The 26,834-nt window shown below is 36.7% G+C and overlaps 1 protein-coding gene across 1 annotated transcript; it reads right to left on the reverse strand.

The window, feature by feature from the left end:
• Positions 1-3,537: 3,537 nt before the first annotated feature.
• LOC102999346 (keratin-associated protein 26-1-like) lies at positions 3,538-4,500 on the reverse strand (the record flags this gene model as incomplete). Its single annotated transcript, XM_007173828.2, has 2 exons — positions 3,538-3,755; positions 4,053-4,500. Coding segments are annotated over 2 exons (666 nt in total), but the record flags the coding sequence as incomplete, so codon positions are not given.
• Between the last annotated feature and the right edge of the window lie 22,334 nt (positions 4,501-26,834).

The raw sequence follows: 26,834 nt of genomic DNA on the forward strand, positions 1-26,834 counted from the left end.
ACAATCTGTGTGATCTTGGCTAAATTAGGAACAATTATCACTACCTTGCCAGATATTAAAGTAATTAAATTAATTAAATAAGAAACATGACCCACAGCTGGCAACACAAAATTATCACATGTGGGCTAATGTGTAACTATCAGCAAGTTCTATCTAGTCATGGAATATTGGATATAAAATGTCCCTTAATTATCCAGCTCTTAGAATTTTGAATTATGGGGAGATGAGAAGTGAATATTTGTCTCCACCCACATAGAATAAAACTCCAAATGGAAAAAAAAAAATACAACATGTAGAATTTCTCATCAGTACTATCCTAAATCTAAATACCACTTTCCCTAGATTTCACTACCATCTGACCCAAAACATAATTTATTTAAACTCAAATCAACAAACCTTTACAGAAAGCCTAGTCATATATTGACCAAAAGGAACCTTCAAAGAGCTCAAACTCTGGAGAAGACTTCAGAAATACAAATAAAACAATGAAAAATTAAGCATGACATTGATGTAAAAATAGAAAAATAGTGAATAGAACAGAATAAAGAGTCTAGATATTGACACACCCATATATAGATACTTGATTTATGTACCAAGGGCATTGAACTGCAGTAGAAAATGGAGCAAGTTTTTAGGAGATGGTGCTGGATCAACTGCAATTTTGGCCCATAAGACACACACACACAAAAACACACATCAATTTCACATTGATGGTATATTTAAATGTTGAAAGGAAAACAAAAACATTTTCCAAAGTTATCATACAGTATCTTCATTAATTTTCTTAATAAGGACAAAAAAGTACTAACCATAAATAAAAGATTGATAAATTGGACTAACTTAAAGTAAGGAACTTGTACCAGTCTAAAGGCATGATTAAGTGAAAAGGCAGGCAGTGATATGGGAGAAGATATTAAATATATATATCTCCAACAAAGACCTAATATATGGACTACATGAAAAACTCTTCGCATCCTAAAAACAGACAACCAACTAAAACCATGTGCTAAGGACCTGAATCTCTACTACACACACACACACACACACACACACACACACACACACACACACACAAATAATATTCAAATGGCCAGAAGCATTTTAAAAATGTTCTCAACCTGATGAATCATCAGAGAAATTCAAAATAAAACCACTATTTGTTATAACTACATACTCACTAGAATGGCTAAACTTAAAAGAACTATCAATTATAAATATGGATGAGGATGTAAAGCAACTGGAATTCTTATGCTTTTGAGAGTAGAAATCAATATTGGTATAACTACAGGGCATAACTTTGTCATGGTATAAAATAAAGCTGAGCAGGCACGTTTCATACAATTTGTCAACTTTACTCCTAAATATATTACCCAATAGAAATATCTCCATTTGTATATCAAAAGATATGTACAAGAATAAAATAGTATTTTATACATTATTTCTAACAGATCCAAGCTTGAAACAGCCCTTCTGATCAGCAACAGCAGAATGAATAAATACAGTTTGGTGTTTTAGTACCTTGAATATTATACATAAAGGAAAATAAACAGACTACTGGTATGTTTAATAGCATGGAAGAATCACACAAACACAATATTTAATAAAGAAGCCCAAGACAAATTGGTAGATACTATATAATTTCATTTTAAAGTTCAAAAACAGGCAAAACTAATATATAAGTTAGAGGTCAGAATAAAGGCTACATCTGTGAAGTAATGATTTGTGTACAAATTCATATATATGTCACATTTCAACTAAAATCTCATTTAAAATTATTTAAAAAAATAATCAGTCCAACAAGATCAGCAACAGAAATATGTCTGAGATAAAAGGAAAGCTAAGTCAAGGTGTGATTTACTCATTAGGGTAAGGGGCAAGGAGAGGGCCTGGGAAAAGCTTCAAAAAATAAAGGGTACAGATGTCACAAACTCAAAATATCTAGGAGAGCCAGGCAAGTAAGGCAAAATAATGAACTAGAATGGGTTTTGAAACAGTAGCATGAACATTGTGGTAAGAGAAACCAACATTCAGCTTCCATGTCAGAAGATCCATAAGTAGAGATGGGTTCCGAGAACCAGAGGCACATGCCTTCCCTAAAGGGAATAACCACTAGTTAACATCTAGAGAACATTGTCTTTCTTGCACAGTGACAAAGTTTCTAAATATTACAGTTCCTCAAAAAGGTGAACATTCCTGCCTTTACACTTTAGTTTTATTTTATTTATTTATTTATTTATTAAAATTCTATTTCTGTTTGCTGATAAAGCAGCACTTTTTTTGGTTTTGTTTGTTTATTTATTTATTTATTTTTGGCTATTCCCCACGGCATGCAGGATCTTAGTTCCCTGACCAGGGATTGAACCTGCACCCCCTGCATTGGAAGCACGGAGTCTTAACCACTGGACCACCAGGGAAGTCCCTTACTTTATTTTTTGAAAAATATACCCCTACACATTTTATGTTGAATGAGGAAAAAATTGTACCTTTAATACTGATATGTCCCATAGTATGTGACTTCTGGTAAATACTGAGATAGTTCAAGTTTGTCTTATTCACCTCTGTATCTCTTGTGCCTGTCATAGGATGGCTTGGGATGTAGTAAGTAAGTAATAAAAATTTTACTGAATAAATTAACAGTTCAATAAAGTTGGGCTGTGTTTTTAAAAGTGACTATGAGTCTTCAGGGTAGATAGATCAGAAGGTCATCCTGGTCTTGATGATGGCATGAAAAAGGGTGGATGCTTATAAAGAGCAGCATGTTTGGGGAACTATGTGTAAGTAGAATCATAGGAGCTTAGAATTTGCAATACTGAGAAGATGAAGCCAAAGAAGTGGGAGGGAGAAAGACAATGAAAAAAAAACAAAACAGATGTCATGATAAGGGGTCTGTATTTTCATTTTATAGGAATAGATCATAAGAAGCCATCAAAGACTTAAGCAAGAGTGAAATATGATTCAGTTTGCAATCAGAAAGGACATTCCAGTCGAAGTATGTCCACTGGAAGAGAAAGATAAGGAGATCATTCCTAATCTTGTCTTTTCAATATAACTTCCACCAAGGGCTTTTTGGGTCACTTAAGTATGTAGGATCAGAGATATCAGAGATCTATAAATCAGCTTGAGGAATAAACCATCAGGCTATTCCCCTACTGTGAGATAAAAACATATGGTTGAGTGTACCATGTCCTAGTTACTTCTGCAGGGAGTTGAGGTTGGCCATGTGTGTGTTAAAATAATGAAAGACAAACTGAAGAACCAGATTCTTAGTTCTGACTTAAACTCATTTATTACAACCCAAACCAGATAAGTTCTTCCCACACCTAAGCGACATTGAATAGCATTCTAAACCAAATAATTTTATGGCAAGGAGAGATGAAAGAAAAGACAAAAATGTGAAAGAAACAGCTTTCATTAGATCAGGCACAGGAAAATCAAGAAAAAGCAGTCACTACATACTAGGAACAAAGAAGCAAAAGTCCATGGAGTTTAAATTTTTGTCTTGGATCTTCAGCGTGATTATTAGCTGGAATAAGGAAGTTACAGGCCTCCCCAGGCAGAGCAAGATGGATGGCAAGTACTAAACACATGTGTCAGAGGCTGGCATCCACTGAAGAGAGGACACAGAGGTCTGAGGCTGCTGGACACAATGCCAAAAGAATTATCCCAAAGGAGAGAAAGGGTAGGGTGAACAAGAAGATGATATGAAATGAGGGCAGATATGGAGTAATTGGAGACATGAAGCAAATGTGCAGAATCTCTATTGGGAAGTAGAGGAGGGCAAATCAAGTGTTTGGACAATTCTCTGTGGGCGAAAGAGAGTTACTGACATTTTTGAGTAAGAGTCATATGATGAAATTAATTTTAGGAGTATTAACTCTAAACACAGTATTCAAGCTAAAGAGAAGACACTGGAGATAGGAGTCAAGATGGCAGTAAGAAATGTATGTATTCACCAAAGGGGAACACAACCCAACTTGAGTGATGACAGGGATAATAGAAAGGGTAAATGTATAAAAAGACAATTTCAGTGGATCAAGGGAGAAAAACATTACAGTGGGTAATGCTGTGGGGATGAAGACCACCAGGCAAGTAACCCAAGGGGCGGCATCCATAAGTGAGGAGGCTTAGGGGTTGGAAGCTGCTAGACACATAGCTCAGAGGTCTATAGCATACTGGGAAGCAGGATCCAGAGATGTAAGAAGAAGCAGGAAGAAAACGGGTGCCTTGGCAGGGTCTGGGCACATAGCAACCAGAGGAAGGGCAGCTGGAAGTTTCACTGTTGCTAGTCTCACAGTTGGCCGGCTGGCAGCTGGTAGGTTCACTGCAGGTCTCTTGGCCGTTGTTCAGGAGCCAGGTATGGTCTTGACAGCTGCTGGGCAAGCAGAGAACATCCCCACCTCTCACATTCGTAGAGCAGAGGGCAATGGAGGAGGGAGGAGGAACATGACGGGCATTTCTGAGGGATCCCAAGCTGTAGTTTCCAGAGCAGTAGTTGTGACAAGGCACAGTGAGATTTCAAGAGCAGGCAGCGGTTGATTTGAAAGAAGTGAGTGTTTCAAGTTTCTCATTCGGCTTACTCCCTGAAATACCCACAGAAGGTGGTGATTCTGTACAGACTCTCTTCCTCCTTGTTGCCTGAGATGGCATCAGAACTCTATTATAGCCCAGGAAGTGGTGCCTCCACCTCCCATAACACTGGGTGCTCCTTGCAATGCCTTCCATTGATTAAGTATATCTATAAAGCAGTGTGACGGAATTTTCATAGTACCTCTGCTTCTTAAAGTATCCAACCTAAACAGGTATTTTAAAGGTCATTTACTTCTTCTAATTATAACCGCCAGTACATAAACATTCTTAGAACTCCTCTCTTGAAATGGACTTGAAGAGTGGTAACGAACTTCTTTAAAACAATGGCAAATTATCTCTCTTTGAGGGGGAATTCTATGCTGTTTGAAAATTGCCAAAGGTAAAAAACTTGAAAGCAATTATGTCATAAAAGAATGAAAAATCCTATAACCTATAAGATTTGGGGCAGAGAGAGTCTAAAAATAGTATACTGTAGAAAATTTCAATGTGCCGAAATTTGTGCTTTGCTCTATTTTAGAATCCCGGTGGAAAATGACTCCCCACTGAAATATCTTTTTTTAAAAAGTCATGCTCATTTTATTCATTTCAATAAATAAATTGAGTCAAGTTGAAAGTTTGATTTATGTGTATTCTTAATACAAATAAATAAATTGGGCTGTTTAAATTATGGATCTTACTGCAAGCAGAAGCAAATAAGTAAAACCCCTTTAAAAAAATGATACAACATGACATTTTTCATACTTATTATAGGCTTATCATTTCATGGTTACTCATGTTCCAACTGAAAATTAATGTTCTTGGTTAAAAAAAAAAAGAAATTAGAACAATGATTAAGACATAGAAATGGATTTGGTTTTGCTTTTTACATTGATTCTGATGGCAGTTTCCAAAGAGAAACATTTAAACTGCTGTACATGGGCAATAGCATCAAAATAAATGTAGAGTTTTCCCAAGTATGAATACTTGAAGGTTATTTGGGGATATATTTTCTGGTAAAAATTTGTTTAAATGATGCATGATTGTGTTTAGCCTCAACTATCCCACTGTATTTTTCATATACCAACATATCTAGTGGCTCCAAGTGCTATTTAAAAAAAAAAAATTATCTACTGGATCTAAGTACCAATTCCCTTTAGCTGAAAATTCAACGTAAATCACAGCCCTTTCTTCTATTTTTATGTTCAGTGGATATGCTTATTAATTCTCCCTCTGTCCTGGAGTAGAATCTGTGAAATAGAAGATTAATTTCTCTGTGAGCCAACACAGGACTATTTTACTACCAGGGATAGAAATAGGAAAAGAAAATGATATAGTCTCTGAGGTTCTGGGCTAACATGTTGAAATTATCTCAGTATTTTAGGTCAGAGAACATTACCCTTTGACAATTTTTACCTGATGTGTTTGAGGAGTCCCCCCTCACTCCACTCCCCACCCTGCCAGCTTTCATCACATGATACTGTTTGTACACATTGCAAGAGTCCTCTTGTGAAATCCTGGATGCTTCAGCTGAATGGCGTTAGTAATAAGTATAGCCATATTTAATTGAATGCTTATCAATTTTATAGGCCAATGCTCTTTATGCCTGCTCTTCTCGTTTATAAGCGAGAGTCCAACATCTGCATCATAAGTACATCAATATATTTGTGTGTATGTATGTATATGTATTAGTGTCTATTCTGGACAACACCTTGCAGTGTGCATACCCACATGTGTAATGTCAATTTATCCTCACAATTCTTTACAGTAAATTTTAAAATTTCAAGTATTCATATGAGAAAAATTGAGATATAGAAAGTTTTGATGTGAAGAGAAACATTTAAACAAAGGGGGTTCAAACATTTGAACATTTGTTTGGTGGTCCTTGACCCCTAAAATGTTTTATTTCCCATTATCCAATATGGCAGTATATAGAGATACATTGATACCATCATTTACTAACTGGGTGACCCTGGGCAATTTGCATAATCACTCTGAGCCCCAGTCACTCTCAGTATCCTTTCATGAAACAACAGAAATATTTATGTCTATTTTCTGTGTCATTTTAGGATATGTAGAGATGTACGAAAAAGTAAGTGTAAACTGCAAAACACTATAGCAGAATAATTAATTTTCTTGCTTTGGAATTCTTAACCCATTCCAAAGAGTACCACCTTGGGTTTAATTCCTTTAGAGCACCTCCACTAGACTCTCATTTTTCTGTTGTGAGTAGGTAACACTGCAAAAATATTCATGGATTTCAAAAATTAGAGGTGCCTTGAATGTAAGTTGTCCCCTAATATAACAAATGTTGAACTGACATTTTTTGATAATGACTCTCTCAGTATAAAAGTACAGCTCACGCAGACATAACAGCAGGTACCTCATTAGTAAGCTTTTATAAACCACACGTTTCAGGCTCTTCTGATGCAAGAGCCCAGGGAGGGACTGAGGAACTGGGTATCCTGTGTGTTCCTCCAGATTTACCCACTTTGTTGCTTTTTCTTCAATGAACTAGGGGTCTTTACCTCTCCTGCTCTAGAAAAAACAACCTTGACTTTCCCTTTTTCTTGGACACAAAGAATCCTCAGAGCATTACAACAATAAACTTATGCCAATAAATGACTCCCTTGTATTCACTCATTCATTCAACAAATATTTATTGAACATTTTGTATGTGAAAAACATGATAGATGTTGACAATGATACCAAGATACTACTGATTTCTGCTTCCAGACACATCCAATCTTATAGATGTGATAAGATGGATACACAATCCATGTCACTGTTTAATAAGTTCTATAAATGGTATATGGAGAAGGGCAAATGTTGTTCATGGGCTTTACCTAAAGTTGGCTTTTGATATTAATTTTGAGGGATGCGAGGGAATGACAGGTGTTTAGGAGAATATGAAGACAATTCAGGCTGTGGCAAAAGGTATAAAGACAGAAAAAAAAATGTTGACCGTGTTTTCAGTGGAGGGTTCTTACAGGCAAGTTGTAGTAAGTAAACTAAGATTCACATGCTAAATCTAATTCAATCATCAAGGAAGTAGTTAAGATTTTGTCCTATAGGCACAGTGATCCAGTAACTGATTTCAAGAAGAGAGAGCTATGATTAAATTGCAGCACAGATTGGAAAAAGGGAAAACCCACAGTTTCTTGCAATGCAAAGAAAGGAGTGTGTGTGTGTGTATGTGTGAAAACACGCACACACACACTCCTTTCTTTGCATTGCAAGAAAAACATTCTTTTTACATGACTTATATTCTGAATATATTACAGAACACGTATTAGCTATTATTTACTAAGTCCTTATTATATACCAGACATTGTTCTAAGTGCTTTACATGTATTAACTGATTTAATCCTCACTACATCCCGTTCAAGTAGGCGTGATCATTATTCTCAATGCATGTGGAGAAACTTAGTTGATCCTTAATAAATATAGCATTCACAAAATATAACTTAGATTTTCTTTATCAAATAAAAATTGACCATTACTTAGTCAAGAATCTCTTTTACATACTTTTATCACTATCTATCCATGTTCACCAGGGAAAGTCAACTTTTAAGGAATATGAAAGAACACGAAGACAGAAAGAGATTCAGGCGGACTGAACACCCTTCTGTCAAGCTTTTTTTCTCCTGCCCATCCTAATATTCTGATTAGTATTCATCTTAGCTTGGTTTAGAGAAGACAACCAGTTAATTATCTGAAGCCAGTACATTGCAATCTGCAACATAATGAAGTGTTCTAATTTTAGCACCCCCTGTTGGATGCCATGTGTAAAATCACGAAATTATAATCAATTGAAAGAATTAAGTAATGTAGAGTTTGGGGTAACTGATAAAGTTGTCAGGCTGTAATCTACTTTCAACTGAATTTTTACTATAATGTTCTTGAGTATGGAAACTATGGCTTATACATGATTTGAACAAAATTTGCTACACTCATTCCTACTTTATTCATACGCAAGAACTTTCCCTCCATGATGTTAGAAAATTGTTTGAATCCTTTCATACCTGTATTAAAGACAGTGTAGGTGGAGGTACCCCTTCCACAATTCATATTTAATCCTTGTATTGTCTCTCTTTCACCTTATTAGCTACTATTTACTGAGTCCTTATTGCATACCAGACATGGTTTTACACATATTAACTGATTTAATCCACACAGCATCCCTATTTAAATGTTTCGATTTCCTCTCTTTGCCAATATATTTCATCAGCTTTATTGAGGTATAATTGACGTACAATAAGCTGAGCATATTTAAAGAGTACAGTTTGATAAGTTTTGACATTTGTTTAAATCCAAATCAAGATAATAATCATATTCATCACTCCCCAAAAATCTCCTTATGCCCCATGTAGTCCTTCCCTTCCAGCCTTCTCCACCTCACTCCACCCCTACCCCATCCCCAGGCAACCATTAATCTTCCTTCTGCCATTTTGGGTTAGTTTGTATTTTCTAACATTTTATTAAATGAAATGAAACTGTAGAGCATATATTCTTTTTTTTCTTTCTTTCACTAAGTGTACTTATTTTGAGATTCATCCATGGTGTAGTTGTTCCTTGAATTGCTGTTCAGTGTTCCATGATATGGATATAATATAATATGTTTATCTACTCATAAGTTGATGGACAATTGGGTTGTGTACAATTTTTGGAAACTACAAACACAAATATGCTATGAACATTTGGATACAAGTTTTTGAAAGGACACATGCATTCAATTCTCTTGGGCAGACACTTTGAGTGGATTGATGTGATCATATGATACGCCAATGTTTAACTTTTAAGGAACAGACTGTTTTCCAAAGTGACTGCATCATTTTATATTCCTACCAGCAGTGTATAGGAGTTCAAGTTGTTTCAGGTTTTTTTCCAACATTTGGTATAGGTACAGTTTTAAAAATTTTAGTCATTCTATTAACTGTATATAGTTGTATTTCACTGTGGTTTTAAATTACTAGTGACTGATGATTCTGAGCATAGGCATTGCTTATTTTCCATTTTCCATCATTACTTATTTTATATCTTCTTTAATAAAGAAACTGCTCCATGTTTTGTACATTTTTCTATTGGGTTGTTTGCTTTCTTATTGTTGAGTTTGGAGTGTTCTTTAAATATTTTAAATACAACTCCTTTATTAGATATATGACTTAAAAATATTCCCTAACAGTCTGTGGCTTGTCTTTTTATTCCTGTAATAGTGACTTTTTGAAGAGCAGATATTTTTAATTTTGATGAAGTTCAATTTATTAATTTTTAATTTACAGATTGTGTTTTTGATGTTGTATCTAAGAAATACAACCTCGTGTCTTAAAGACTATTTTGCCTATGTTTCTCCACTCATTTTTTTTTTTTTTGAAATCTAATTTCTATCCTCACCAACATTTCAAGCTGTTGTCTTAAAGATCACCAGTGACTAATTCCCTACCCAACGGCTATCTTGGTCCTCGTTCTGAACTCCATGGCACATTTGACATTGCTGTGTATACTTTCTATTCTGAAACATTGTTCTCCTTCTATTTCAGCAATGCTCTAATCTCAAGGTTCTATTTCTGTTCCATGGAATACCTGTTTTGTCTTTATCTACTTCCCTTTTCTCCTTCTATTCCCCAGAATATGATCCTTCTTAAGCCTCTTCTTCTTCTGCATTCTTACCAATCTGCATTCATTAATCTTAAGCATACGATTAACAGCTCTACATGAATTCTTCTGAATTAATAATTATAGGCTTGCTCTCTTTCCCGATATCTGTACCTGCATTTGCAATTGTCTTCTAGATCATTCCACTGGGGCACCTTATACTTCAAATTAAATATTTATATGTACACAGTGCTTTCTCCCAAGTTGATTCCTCCTCCCATGAACTTTATATCTGCTTATGGTACCATATTCTCTTAGTCACATGGGTTTAAACTTATAAAACTATCCTCATTAATACTTCTATCTCTATCATATTCTCAAAGATGAGATTAACAGTGAAATTTAGCTCAGGTAATGTCTCTTCCTTGGTTGCACTTATCTTGAACACTTCTCTATTGCCCACAAAAAAAAAAAAAAAAAAATCAAAGATCTCTAAATTGTCATTCAAAGCTATTCATAATATGGGTCCAAAGAATATACATTGCTAATCATAAGTCTTTCAGGTTTTTTTTTTTTTTTGGATGACTCTATTTGCCATTCTCAGTATTTACTGAAAATGAATGACTCACTAAAATTGCTGGTTTCCTCTTTGCTTCTTAGATGCTTTTCTACCCTGTCTCTCCTTACCCATATCCTACTTATTCTTCACAGTTCAAGTCAAACATAACAACTACCAGGACACCTTCACTTCTGCCCAAGCAGAAGTAATTTCTTTTCCCTTTGAACTCATTTCTACATTACCTATCTCCTATTATATTAATCATTTCGTACCTTATATTTTATTCAGTATACATCTTATTTTTGCTTCTCAGTAATAATTATATTAAAGACATTATAGCCTTATTTATGTTTGTATTGCTAAAAATGCCCACTGTATTGCTAAACATGCTTTGTATTGCTAAACATGCTCACTGTTTTTTGTAAACATTTATTTTAGAAATGAATGAAAATGCTTTAGTCAATTTTTTCTCTATTCGATTAGTGCACTTTATTATCTCTTACTTTATCTCAAATATTTCTTTTTTTATTGAAGTGTAGTTGATTTACAATGTGTTAGTTTCTGGTGTACAGAAAAATTATTCAGTTACATATATATATATATATATATATATATATATATATATATATATTCTTCTTTGGATTCTTTTCCATTATAGATTTATATCAAATTGAAGACTTGCATGTAGTTCAATGTATGTGATGGTAAATGGCTGTTAAGGAAAATTTATCAGGAACTGGCAGAGTCTGTCTTAAGTCATACTTTCCAATGTTTCCTAATTTGTTCATTGGATGTATATGTATATCTTCGACCTTTTGGTCATTAGTTTTATAAATTAGAACTAATCGTTGTTTTTGGTTCTTTGAGAGCTTTTCACAGTGAAAACAAAGATTTACTCTAAACCTCCTAGAAAGAAAGAGGCATAGGTCTCTTAGAGTGCTTGTCTTGGATTTTTCCCATATAATGCACTTTACAGCCAGGGGTATTCAGTTCACCTCCTGGTCGCAGAAGACCCTTGTTCAGCTATTTCCTCACATAGCATAAGCACCTCTCCTGGTTACTTTTTACCCCAGACTCTAGGCACATAGGAACTCCAGAAAAAAGATTTTATAAGAAAAAATTATCATTTTAGAGTGTAAAGGTTTTCTAGTTGTTTTTTGTTTGTTTGTTTGTTTTTAATAGAACATGAGATCAAAATAGCAATGCTATGACTCGTCAGCAGCTCAGCAGTCCCACTAAAATCAATAGCTGCTTTCTGGGAGTTTGGCTCTAGCAAACCTTTATCCTGCCGGAGAGAACAGCAGGGACAAATGAAGACTCTGAGTTCCGTAAAACCTTTTCTCCTCTGAAGCATTATTTTATAACACTTCATAAAATATAGAGAATCACTCTTCTTCAGTTAAAAGACTGACATTTAATTGATTCAAGTCTTTATCCTGGTCTCTATAACAGGCTATTCCCCGGTTCTGATAGAATAGTTTCTTGCTTTCTTTTTCCCCAAGCTGAAGAGGTTTTTTATCTTCCCAGAGGTTTTCTCATAATATTTTAAAACCTCTCATCTCTTTCCTTGACTAATACCTCTAGAGATGGTCTTATTTTATATTCAGGTAAATTAATCTGTGATGAAATACTCTGAAAACCTGAGAATTGGTTACCATAAATAGTAACCATATTTTTTTTTTTTTCATGTTGGAAGTAGGAAAAGGAGATATGTTCCATTCTCATCTACCTTATATCACCAAGAGTTCTTCTCCAGAGAAATTCAGGTCCATTCTGGGGAAAAAAAAAAAAAAAAAAAATGGAGGACTCTTTCCTATCTAAAATACTTGTGGATTGGATTATGTAGCAAATGGTCCTTTACCTTAAAAAAAGTCCTAAATCAGTAAGTTCCTTGATAATGATATGAAACATCACTAAGACTATGGAAGACCTAATTTTATGATAAATAAAACAGTACATTTCATAGTAATCATCCAATACCTAGCATTTCAACATTAGACTTGGGCATGAATGAACTGACTTCAGGTTTTAATCTTCATGCAAAAAATTAAAGAAATAAAGAAACTGAAAGAAAGAGAAGATAATGTAACCTTGTAGGTGGGGCCTTTTGTGTCCATTCAATGTACCTTTGTTGTTTCAAGTGTTATAGGCCTATACTTCCCCATTCTGTCAATTCCAAAGGAGATTCCCCTTGATTGTGAAGAACTGTATGTATAGAAGTGCTAGTAGGTTTGGGACCCTTTTCAGCTACAGGATCCCGTGACTGATGATTGGAATCTTTGTCAAAGGGAGTCTCTACCCATTTAATGCTGCTTGGGGACCTATTAATAGTAACTTTACTGAAATACAGAGGAAGACATATCGAATAGATTTGTTTGTAACCTCTGTTGGTCTGATTAATCAGAGTAGCCAGTGGAATCACATACTCACAAGAAAATTCATGAGAAGTGTTGTAGCAAAAGTAGAACTGAAGTTTTCCCTTCCCTGAGAACAAGGAAAATAAAGGGAAGAGTGAACAGGCTAGAGAAGAAACATAATCTGGCCTGAAAGTGTTAATCACTCCTTGTTTTACTTTAACTGTCACTAATCTGTAGTAACTAGATTTGTACTTACAAAGCTAACCTCACTCCCTGACACTATGTAATTTACATTTGGCACCTGTCACCCCTAACTCTGTGTGAGTTACATCCTGGGCCTCTCACTCCCTAACCTTATTATGTCCCGGCACTTACATTCTATACGTCCCTCATAACAAATCACCCCTTATAGTTTTTGCATTTCAGAAACAAGGTCACCGGCCGATAAACCAGAGGCAAACAGACGCAATTACCAGACTGCCGGACACCAATTTCCAGGCGGCCTGATGCTAGCTATGACTGTTTTGAAATAATGCAAAGGAAAGGAAGAATGCAAGACGTTCACTACTTTGATCCTTATCATATACCCCGGACAGCGAGCCCCACATATAACATCTTCCCTGATTCCCAAGGAGGGGGAGACACAGTTCTTGAGGCGCTAGCCTACTGTGTCTTCCCTTCTGCCTGGCAGAAAAATGAAGCCATCTCTCTCTTCCTCCAAAATCCCTGTCTCCGTATTTCTGTTTGGCCTCAGTGCACAGGGAAGCCAATATTTCAGCAACAGAAGCAGTGCAGTGTAGAGAAGTGTTGGATATTGAGGGGAAAATGCCCCCATAGGTCTCTTGCATTTCTGCCTGTCTTTAGAGCAGTCACTGGTTCCCTCTGTTCTGAATTATCTTTGCAAGAACATTTGTATAGCAAACAGCCTTGGAAAATAGATGTAGTATTTCTCTCTGGGGCAAGTGACAGGCATGTTTATTGTCCATTCTCATGTCCATGATTCAGGCTTCCTGAGTTCAAGATTCCTCTCCTATAAAACAACTCACTACGTATACAGATATCATCTGGCCGTCTTACTACTGGCCTTTGTGAATTGAGGCTCAGGAAATTGCTGCAAAGGCTAACACTCTGCCTCTGCTATTGCCACGAATAATAAAGTCTTTTTCTCTGATCCAGGTGTTGCATGTCTTCTGCCAGCATCCAAGAAGCTGTGACAGGCTATCCTGCTAGCTTGCAAATAGGGTAAAATCTTGGACATTTTATGGTTCTTATTGCCCTTTCTGACCAGTTTCTCCTTTCTAGCTGAAACTGTGGCACTGCAATGTCCTAACTAACTCTATTTGTTTTAGCAATCATTTATTAAGACAGAAATTTTTAATAGAAATACAATAATCATAATAATATGGAAATAATGATGACAAATTTATGCAGCAGTCACTAGTAGAAATCAATCAAAGTTATCAGAAGATGAAGTAAGCAGCTTGATGTCATATTGAAAACATATCTTAAAAACTTAAAGGACATTAAAAAAACTGACAAATTAAAGGAACAATGGTAAATCATGGCTTAGTTAATAAACAGTCAATAGTGAAGCAATTGTTGGGTATAGCAAATTTTTCTTTAAAACAATGTAACCATATAACATATCTTTAAAAAGAGAGCCCACCTCTCTCAACCAGGCTAAGTAGTACTGTTTAGGTACTTTATTTAGGAATTGGCAACTATGAGGGATTACTCAAAACACCTCCAAGTGTAAGATATGGAACTCAGGGGCAAAAGTTGTTGAATAATGTAGCTCATTTGTTAACAAGCAAAAGCACTCCACTAGGGGTCAGCACTGCTGAACCTCAGTCATGGATGAGCCATAAGTAACAGCCCAGGGATGAATAGCCGTGAGACCTTGTATGTAGCCTTGTACTGTCTGTGTAGCCCAACGTTTTGAGTGCAGGTTGCTGGATAGTAGGGTCTAAAGACCTCAGAAGATAAAGGCGGGCAATGATTGTATGGCAGGCTCTGAACATACCACCAGCAGAAAGGTGTAGGACGTGGTTTCACAGGAGCTGTGTACAGGCATGCTGGTTGGCAGTTGGTGGATCCCTTCCAGTTTCTTGGCAGTCCTTCAAGAGCTGGGTTCTGCCATGACTGCCACTTGCTAAGCAGATGACACTGATACTGAGCAGGACCCTGTGGGGTTCCTGGGTACAAAAGCCTTTCTGTGTCCCCCAATTCTTGATTACAGGAAATAGGCTTTATTCAGCCTCCATGACCTTCCCTGAGTTCCAACCAGCAGATTCAAAGAGTTGCTAATTAGGGAAGGGAAGGGAATGGATGTGGAGATGAGGGACAGGCAGTCAAAAGAAACAGTAGTGCAGCCTTGGGGCAGGGCCCTGGTGCACCATCAAGGGATATGCATCACAATATCTTTGAGCTGTCTTGTAGATACTGAAACCACCACCAGGTGGGAGAAAATAACAGTAAAGGATAGTATGCTGCCCACAAGCACGTCGACCCCAGACCGTTGGAACCAGAAGGTTGATGACGCTGACCCCCACTTACCTCATCACCAACCAGTCAGGAGCTTGTCCACGAGCTGATCACACCCTCTTTGAACTATTACTAAAACTTCTCGGGCTTCCCTGGTGGCGCAGTGGTTGAGAGTCTGCCTGCCAACGCAGGGGACACGGGTTCGAGCCCTGGTCTGGGAAGATCCCACATGCCGCGGAGCAACTAGGCCTGTGAGCCACAACTGCTGAGCCTGCGCGTCTGGAGCCTGTGCTCCGCAACAAGAGAGGCCGCGATAGAGAGAGGCCCGCGCACCGCGATGAAGAGTGGCCCCTGCTTGCCGCAACTAGAGAAAACCCTCACACAGAAACGAAGACCCAACAGAACCAAAAATAAATAAATAAATAATTTTTAAAAAGCTCTAAAAAAAAAAAATTCTCACTACCCCTCCCCCCCAGGTTGGGACACACAGTTTTGAGGGCACTAGCCTGCTGTGTCCCCCTTTGCCTGGCAAAGCAATAAAGTTATTCTTTTCTACTTCACCCAAAACTCTGTCTTTGAGATTTAATTCCATGTCAGGGTACAGAGGTCAGATTCAGCTTCAACACCTCTGAAGATCACATGGAGGAAGAGTTACTAGAGGGGACAATGGGACATGGCAATAACCTCTGAGGGAATGACAGCTGTCGTTTTTAGCTGAGCAATTATTGAAAGACAAGATGACCTTAGTGTGGATTCTAAGCAAATTACCTACACTTAGTGCTATTTCCCTCTTGTGCTGTGACTTCTAGAAGTTTTTAAGTGATGAGCATTGGCATCCAGTGCAGGCTTTATTCTGACTCACAGTTTCAAAAATGTTGATAAACATGACTCAGTTATTTAGAAGTCAGAAAATATGACTAATTACAACCATAGAAAAGTACCCACTGAGTCTCAGAAATAAAGAAATTATGGTCTTATTTACCATTCAGCAAACCATGCATTTAGGAAAACAATATTCCAACCTTCATTAAAAGATACTTGAGGGCTTCCCTGGTGGCGCAGTGGTTGAGAATCTGCCTGCCAATGCAGGGGACACGGGTTCTAGCCCTGGTCTGGGAAGATCCCACATGCCACGGAGCAACTGGGCCCGTGAGCCACAATTACTGAGCCTGCGCGTCTGGAGCCTGTGCTCCGCAACAAGAGAGGCCGCGATAGTGAGAGGCCCACGCACCGCGATGAAGAGTGGTCCCCGCTTGCCACAACTATAGAAAGCCCTCGCACAGAAACGAAGACCCAACACAGCCATAAATAAATAAATAAATAAAAAGAAAATAGTCACTTAAAGGACAAAATTAAAATTAAAAAAAAAAAAAAAAAAAAAAAGATACTTGAAAATCTGAGGATAGATGAATGTTTATTACATCTGCCATATTAATTTAAGATAGGCCACATTTATGATCCAGTAAAGGTTTTTTATGTGTTATGTGTGGCCTTTAATGTACATGTAGGGGTCATTAAAATTATTGTGCTTAGTACATTTAAATATTTTAAATAAATTTCTCACAAGGGATACTTTGGATCATGGCCAGTGGGGCAACAGAATGAGAGTCACTAGGCCTGAGTTCTAGCCGTGACGCTGCTTAAGTAAATCACATAACCTCGGCAAGAATATTTACTAACTGTATGATAAGTGAAGCCCATTAAACATCTCTTAAACGTTTAGAAATAATTCTGATTCTATGAAAATGTAACTGTGACAGCAATGAGGTACCATAAGAAGAATTCATGTACAAATGAGCAATTGGCCTTTACAACAAATACTTAGGGACTTCAGCATTTCACTCAGCTACCTGATGGATGTATGGGAGACACAACCCTGACTGGACATGTTTCAGAACAGAACACAGTTCCGGATGGTATTTGTCCTCCAGAGTGGCTCGTGGGTCAGAGTGTAGCATATTTTTTTTTGGATTGCTTAGCATTCTGTTCGTAGCCTGAGGGCCCCAGAGAGCTGGCCTTACATTAGAAGTCCCTCCAGTACCATCTCAAGATCAGTGTTTGATCACCATAGTCATTTACTGCAGGAAATTAAACCAGACTCCCGGGGACCAAGCCACCATCAGCTGCAGCATCTGGGAGACAGGAAATGGGAGCAGGCCCACTTTAAACAATCTGCTGAACAAATATAGACTTGAAAATGAAAGAACTACAATGATGTCTGTTTCTGTTTCCTGAGAAAGATTTCTGAAAAATATTTCACTCAGTAGTAATGGATATTCTAATTTTAATATGGTAAGTACACCTGTGATCATTACAAAACTTTACTATGATTTACTGTAAATCCAATCATTAAATAAATACAGTAGACCACTTGTGAGTATCAATATAGCTAAAATTTTAAATGTATTTCTTTCACTTTCCCCTGTAGCTTCATTTAATAAAATATGAAGTCCAGAGGAAGACACTTTGTTCTTGAGAATCTCAACATGCATTATTACATCGGTTTCCTCACATAGAGAGTGTCAGAGTGAATGTAGCTCATTCCAAGGGGAAACAACAACAACAGTTAATAACCCTTCTGTATGGGAATAAAGACACAGACCTAGTAGAGAATGGACTTGAGGATATGGGGAGGAGGAAGGGTAAGCTGTGACAAAGTGAGAGAGTGGAATGGACATATATACACTACCAAACGTAAAATAGATAGCTAGTGGGAAGCAGCCGCATAGCACAGGGAGATCAGCTCGGTGGTTTGTGACCACCTAGAGGGGTGGGATAGGGAGGGTGGGAGGGAGGGAGATGCAAGAGGGAAGAGATATGGGAACATATGTATATGTATAACTGATTCACTTTGTTATAAAGCAGAAACTAACACACCATTGTAAAGCAATTATACTCCAATAAAGATGTTAAAAAGAATAAAAAATAAAAATAAATAACCCTACTGTAAAGGTTGACAGGATTTATGGTGGAAGAGAGCTTTTAAATCCAAGTGTTACAATCTGCACATTCAATTTAAATAAACAGCATGCTACAGTCCATGAAGCAATAGTGACAAGGCAATGAACTGCTATGGGAGGTGTTATTCTTAGCCTTTTATTGAATTTTCAGTCTTCTTTCCTCATTATCTTTGACAATTAGTAGTTATTGAACTCCTGCCGGGGCATTGGCCCTGGACTTGAAGCAGTACCATATTGAAAGATGGAAGAATAGTTATGGACCATTTTCAGTATTTACCTTTGAGATTTCTTTGTTCTTGTGTCTGGATGCAACCACATTGGTTTTGCCTCTTGCCTCCAAGGAATAACTCTCTTTGAATGTCATTAATGAATTTGTTTTCATAAAGCCAGAGAAAGTTATGTAAAAGTCAGGCAAATGACTTAGTACTACACAACCACAAAAAGGTATTTTTTAATTCAAAATTTAATTTTTAAGTGTTTAGTCTATTTGTACCTATCTGCCTATGGTATATTTTATTGCTTATCAGAGCCATCGCTCGATATAACTAGTAGTGATGAGTTATCAATTGTCCAAAGAAGTAGAGTGCTTTTGCTTTGTGTTGGTTGGTTGTTCTTTTCTTAGCTTTTTTTTCCAATCAATTATCATTCTTTCTGTTTGGGTCCTAGGGCAAGAATATGGAACAGTTCCTGACATGAAAGAATTTCTAACTGAGGGCGTAATAGGAATTCTCTGAAGGTAGAAATGGGAAAGAGAACTAGAGAAGACTATTCTGGCTTCAGGAAAGGTGTCAGTGACTCTGATGCAACATAGAACAAAATACTCTCTCTTATCCCATTAGTGTTTATGACGAGCTCAACATTTTCAAAAGGATAATTATTTAACTAAAAACAGGTAAGGACTAACGGGTATGAAAAACAGAATTGCTAACAACATTCAGACCATGGATCTCATGTTTTAGAAAAATCTGACTCCATACCATCCAAACACCTTCCTTGACACCTAGGTTATGTCAGTTTCATATGATTTGAAGTTCATGCTCTTTTCTAAGATGTTGAAAATCTATAACATTTTACAGACTACAATGAAATATGCATAATTCCTTTCTTGCATTTATTCCTGAGTTACAAATGAACCATCCAATCAACTATACTTACTTCTCTGACTGTAGCCTCTATAGACTCACAACAATGTAATATACCAGACCAAAAATTTTCAATCAAATTCTGTATGCAGACCTTCCATATGACATAGAGACTTTTACCCATGTTTCAGCTAATCTAGTGACAAAAAAAAAAAAAATCTAATATAATCAGGTAGTCAAAACTTGTAGCTCAGACTCTGAAGCCCAACTCACAGGATTAAAATCCTGGCTACACATTTACTATCTGTATTATCTTGGACAACCTATTTAATTTATCTGTGTCTTCATCTTCACTGAAAAAAAAAATGGAAATTAAAAAATAGTACTTATCCAACTGGGTGGTTTGAATTTAAAATGATGAAGTATATGTACACAGTGATTGGTAAATAATTAGAATCAAATTAATAAAAGGTATATTATGCTTCTTGGCACAGTAGTGAATAGACAAGGAAATGTTCTTTAAATTCACTATACTTGGCTTCTAGGAAGAAAGCATGCTGTTAAACTATCTACGTTTTGAAGAACCTAGGGTAAGCAATGTCAATACACAAATCCTACCAAAGCCTTTCTGTTCAGGCAAGAAGAAATTCCTTGATCTATGAAGAATATTCTGTAGCATGTACCCAGTGAATCATTTCTACAGTTTTTGAGAATGCTACACAGATTATCTGGGTCATGTTTCATACTACTTATGCCCTTTGCACCTATAATGAATAGCTTTTCTTGGTCTCTGTCCTAAAATTTAAATTCAGTATACAGAAATCATGAGAATGAGGCTTAGGTCCAAGAAGCAAATATCATATAAAGTACCAAATGATATCTTGCATACTTTTGACACAGACATTCTAGTAAGCATTCAGTGGGCATGATATCATTTAGTTGTGACAACCTTCCAATGAATTAGGCATTATCTCCATTTTACAATTAAGAAACCGAGTCTTAAAAATGTTAACTTGTCCCAGGGCATATAGCTAGGAAACGGCGGAATTTGTATTTAAACAAGGCCTAGTCGTAATCCAAGACCAATTCTCTTCCCACTACACTAAATTGTCTACTAAGCATTTCTTCCCATCCCCACACCCGTCTCCATTCCAATACCAAGAGTCTTTAGCCCCTGAGTCCACACAATTTCTCTCTATAAAGAGTTCCAATGTGCTCCACGTAGGGTTAGATTAGATACTGGTTTATTCTTCAGCTAACTTCTCCTTAGGTGAGTGATCACGCTAAGCCTGGAAAGAATGACTGGCTCAGAGGAGTGGAACTCTTCCCTATTTGAGTTACATTGGTAATGTCTGCACTGTGAGTGAGTTTCATGTATGCCCGCATGAGTGGCTGTGACTGGAATCCTGAGAAGCTGCCATGCAGATGAAGTCTCCTTACCATTGCCAATGCTGTGTTGCTGTCATTGCTGCTATGGCCAAAAGCTTTATGTCAGTGTTTCTTGCTGCATGGATACTCTGATGTTGTGACTGCCATATGCTCTGTTGCTATTGATGGGATCAAACAATGTTCATTCAACCTCTTTCAGACCTGCCTCAACTACCTCTCAAATCCATCCCTCTACAGAAGCACCCGTGTAAGTGGTGGTTTATGGATTTTAGGTTTAAATCTTTCCTTTTTGGGGTGACCTCTGCTTAACCTATCCACAGAGCTGACAGGTTAATCAACACTAGCTTTGTCATAGATTCAGAGATACTTGCCAGCCCACTTCAGCAAAGCATGGCATGTGGTTTTGAAACATTTTCCTTAGTATAAGGTGCTGCTTGCATCTTTCCAGATACAAAACAGCTTAATCTCTCATTTTTTGGATGAATAGCTTTCCTAATATGCTGTAGGTTTCTGGGTTTATCTACACATCCCTGCCTCCACCCTTTATATCGAGTCTCCGAGCTCGCTAATCATGTTGCTAAATCTTAGCATTTCTTATAGACAGGGTCATGTGCTGAGCACTTTCAAATGATTAACTTATTGGGTCTCACAGTGGTCCTACCATTATCATCGCAATTTTGAGATTGAGGAAACTGAAATGGAGAGTGGTTTAAAAACTTGCACATAGTCACACAGCTGGGATTCAAACACCCTTCACCAATGCAGCTAAGATCAGACCAAGGAAATCTGATTTCAGAATCCATGCTCTTAGCCACTAATTTATGTTGCCCTGAAAATCAGAACTCTATTTAAGAGCACATCCATAGTTTCCCAACAGCCAAGCTGTTCTAAACAAAATTAATGAGTCTTCACATCTTTGGACTCCGTGGTTTCATGATCTTCAGAGCAGGTACCCCATCCTCTGGTGACTACCACCAATGCGTTCTTTTATTCTGGTCCATACTATACAAACAATGGTAAGGGGACATGTTCTCTTTTTTTCTTCCAAATATTTATACTTTTCATTCAGTGGGGGAAAAAAACCCTGTAACATAAACCCCACAAACGTGTTGAATAAAAATAATAGTGACAATTGTTTTTAATGTAAATAAAGTAAATTTATTTAATACAAAGAATAAAGCACTAAAAAGCACTTCAATAGCGAAAAGAGGAAGAAAAATACATGCTATACTTGAACTTATCATATGCAAACATCTCTGGCTCCATGGTTATGAAGTCCATGGAGGTAAAATTCAAAATTATCTTGTACTTGTCAAGCAATAGATTCAATATCATAGTTAACTAAAAGAGTGCTGTAATACAAACAAAATAGTGATGGACGGTGAGGAGACACAGGTGTGAGTTGTGGTTCTGATGCTATTAACTATGTGAGCAACCTCTGATAGAGTTGAACCCATCAGAATAACCTCTGATAGAGTTGAACCCATCAGAATTCACAGGACTAAATGGGCTGCAAGGTGTCCCAAGGATCCAACATGCTGATTTGAAGACTAAATTCATTACTGAGGAGGTTATATGCTCAATAAAATGGGTATTGGCTTCTTCTCACAACTCTTTCTACCTCATTGCTTAAGTTAATTTGAAGGATAACATCTCATTAGCACTTTGTTTAGTTATATATGAAGATGATGCCTTATTCACAAAGAAGCCAGTCCATTTTGAATGTTCAAAGTGGCTTTCATGTTAGCCCCAAAGCTGACTCATCAGGGTGGGACTTGTCGAATATGAGTCCCAACATGTCACCAAGCTAACATTTTTTTTTTCCCTTAGTCACCATGCCTCTCTTTACAGGTAAATGGACAAAAAGAAATGTATGTGGAAATGGCCAATTGAATACTGATTAATACTCAGCACCGGAGTTTGGAGAAATGGCACCTTGGCAGAACTTGATAATATGATCAAGACATTTTAGGTAACAGGCTGATTTGATTGAGCCCACCCTCATTATCCTTCTTACTCTTCACCCAAACTACTGAATGGGGCCATTGCCCTATAAACATCTTTCCCTTTGTCTGACATTTTGTTCCCCTCATCTTATTGAAAGCAAAATTTAAATGTTGTCTTTTTATAAAGCTTTTCCCTGATTTTCCTGGTTAGATGTTATTACTTATTCCTCTGAATTACCAATGGATTCTGACATGTTCTTTATTATGATTGTATTTTACACCAAGTAATGTGTTTACTTATAGTTGTGCTTGATAATTTGCTTTGTAACAAAACTGTTTCAGGTATGCTTTTCATTTGTGTTTACTCAGTGTTTTGTTTTTGACGGCAGAATGATGAACTCCTACATTTTCACATTATCATGCTGCATTTAGCATAGTTTCAAACTCATAGCACAGAACCTACCGGCACAATTTCTGTAACACATTCTATGATTTATTTAGCTCAGCTTCTGACAGTGAAACAACAGAAGTATATTTTTAGCACAGCACTTTGGTCTCCCTTTCTTGGGTCTGAAGCAAACCAAGAACATTGAGAAACTTTGAACAACACTTATACAAGATCCTCATTGATGTGTAATGGTCGGGGGATATTATATATTGAAAAGGACACTTCTGAGTGTCCACATTCAGCTTGACAGGCTGTACACTCAACTTGTGCATAATGTCTTTGTAATAGATGCAAATTATTTATAATTTTGAATGACCACTCTTGTGTGATGAAAGATCCCAGTATGTCCTCCACATGAACCCTACAACAACTAATTTAATTCTTTGCACATTTATATTTATCATTACACAGAGGCTTCTATTGCAGCTATGACTCTCCTGCTTACATTAAATGGATTCTCATTGCTTTTAAAAATAAGATCCATTCCCCTTAGCCTGGCCTACACCACCTTTTAAGATCCAGCTGCTGCCTATTTTTCTAACTCCAAATCTTATCACTTCTCTTCTGCCCAATACGCTTTATTCTCCCAGGTCTCTACTCAGCTCCTTGACCATGTCAAGCCTTTCCTTTCCTCAGTATTTTGCACGTACAGCCGCCTGTTTCATTCCTTCACTGTCCTCTCCCCCTCTTTATACAGCTCCCTTCCTCATTTGTTGTGTCTCAACTTAAGTGATTTCCTTCATCATCCCACTTAAAAAAGATACCGTTCTCAGAGAATCGTTTTTTTTCTTCACAAAACTTATCTCAGTTTATAACCATTTTACATGTTTCTTCATTATGTCTTTGCCACTACACCGTGAGTTCCATAAAGTCAAGAAGTATGTATATCTTTCTCACTATTATATCCCCAACACTGAACACCATTTCTGGCTGTTACATAATAAGAGCTCCATAAACATATTTTGAAAAATTAATGACTAGAAGGTGCTAAATGAAAATTCACTCAGATTATAATTTAATGTCTGAAGGAATACATTTCTGAAACCTGAACACACCCAAGAATTGGCAAGGGTACAGAGCTTAAAGAAAAAGAAATAATGATAACCATGCCTACATTTCAACTACCCCTTTGTGAAATAAGAACAAAATCATTAAGGAAGCCTCTTATTAACATGGCACAAACTGAGTCAATTATTTTAAAATAACATTTGATTGCACATAGGAATGTTTTTGAAAGCTTTTACCAAGAAAAAGGGCACCACTTTTCACTGTCAGCACGGAGTCCTGTTGCTAAATTCTGAGGGGCAAAGACAGGACATCCTCTAGGCCAACATTCACACAATTTTCCCCAGCAGTCAGCCTCCTTATTAACCTCACAATGTGTAGTAAATTAGTAAATGTCTGTGCAGGTCCAAATCTCCACATGTAAGATAGTGTCATTTGTGAGTAGGTCTGTCATTTGTGAATAAAGCCACTCCGTGAGTTCTTTTCTCTTTGGGATGAGGCACTAACTTGCACATTCTATTTAACTGAGTGTTGAATTAGTAGGTATTTCAGCATACAATTTTGATTTTGACTGGTGCTGAATTTTTAGAGGGAGTTACCTGGCTTATTACAACGGAATGACGTAGGTGAGGACAGCTGGTCACTTGCAATTGTTTTCATTCAACCTACTAAAAACTAAGTATTAATTTTGTAGACACTTGAATAATGATAATTATGTAGTCTATTTCATAGAATTCTTGAGAAATAGGAAGAAATAATTACCTGATTGCTTGTGGTGATTGCATACTTTGCTATTAAATGGTTGAACAACAATTTCCAGGTCTTGAAGTATACATGATTGCAGCTGCAGTGGTACCTCCTAACCACCAGAGGTTGGAATATTAACATTTGCTGTGGAGAAGTGATTAAATATAAGGGTTTTACAGTTAGACTGCCAGCATTCTAAGCTGAGATCTACAATCATAAACTATAACCTTCAATTTCTGAGGTGGTTTCTTCACTTTTAAAATTAAATTTATGAGTATCAACCCCATAAGTGTGTTTTAATGATGATATGAGATGATATATTATATAAGACACTAGATTGCCTGCCACATATTGAGGGATAAATGAGTAGCAATTATTTCTGATCAGATTAAGGACCATCATGTAGACCAAGGTGTTGTTCTTATGGCAGCATCAATCTGGGATTGATATCATACTATAAGGTAAAATTAAAAAGTCTCTTTTTTGTGTTTGAGATTATGTTGTTTGTGTCTGTAAATGTTGCACATTCCACCCTTTTAAGGGTTGGATTGTGTTTATCATTACCATTAAAGGCCTAGCCAACCTGTCTCCATCTCTCAAGAGCTTGGCCCTTGGTAGCTATCAGGTTGAATAGTTTATATTACTTTTATATTTAATCATGTGGCTATGTTGGACTTTAATCACTTGTTCAGCTGTATCAAAGTAAACAAAAATTCAAAAATTAGAGTTACCCTTCAGTAACATGATTCACTTAAGTTCTTCACAATTTATTTCCTCTCTCCTTGCCTTATTTTATGGCATCAAACAAACATGCCAAAGCACCTAAAGTTAATGTAAATCCATTCCTCTGTTCCAACCCTAGATACAGTGTATAGCAATGGAATACTAGGCTGAGTGAAAAAACCTGGCTTCTAGCTCTGTTGGTTCTGTTAATTCACTGCATGAATTTGAACGTCACTCTGCCTCTCTGGATATCCTACAACATAATGAGTTTAGATGAGAAGATCTCCAAAGTGCTTTCCAGTTACCACATTCTATGATTTTCTAGGAGAATCTCAATATCTTAGAGTTGAAAAGGACATTAAATGGCATCTTGTCAAACCTACCTACCGAATGAAAGCCACACTTTCATTTAAGCCATATAATCTTTATTAAGAGTATTTATGAAAAATTTTAAAGGACAGACAAAAGATTGATATTTGTAGACAATTAGATTCCATGCATGCTGGTAGAAATCCACAACTATAAATTAATAGTTCTATTGTACTTGAGAATAACTCCGAGAATAAATAAAAAGTATGTTTCTCTGGCCAAGAACACGTTGGTCTACCTCAAAAGAGTGTGCTGAGGGGAATGTCCAACTTCCTTTAGATATAACATTCTGTAAAATAAGTCAAGTACCATGTAACACTTCTCAGACACTGTAATGCACACACAAAAAATTTTAAGCTCTGGAATACTCAAAATTATGACATTATGACCATAATAATGATCCTATGTGGAATATGGAAATAATCTCTTGCCAACTTTCTCTGTTTATAATGATAAATAGATTCTCTTAGAATGTGATAATAAAAGGATTCACATGTGACAACGTTTCTTCTCTGAATCTATTTCCAAATAATTGTGCTTCTTGGAATAATCCTTGATCATTGACAATTCAATTAAATCAGACTTTGATTCAAAGAGCCAAAAAGAA

This window comes from Balaenoptera acutorostrata, chromosome 4, assembly GCF_949987535.1.
Source record: "Balaenoptera acutorostrata chromosome 4, mBalAcu1.1, whole genome shotgun sequence".
NCBI lineage: Eukaryota > Metazoa > Chordata > Mammalia > Artiodactyla > Balaenopteridae > Balaenoptera > Balaenoptera acutorostrata.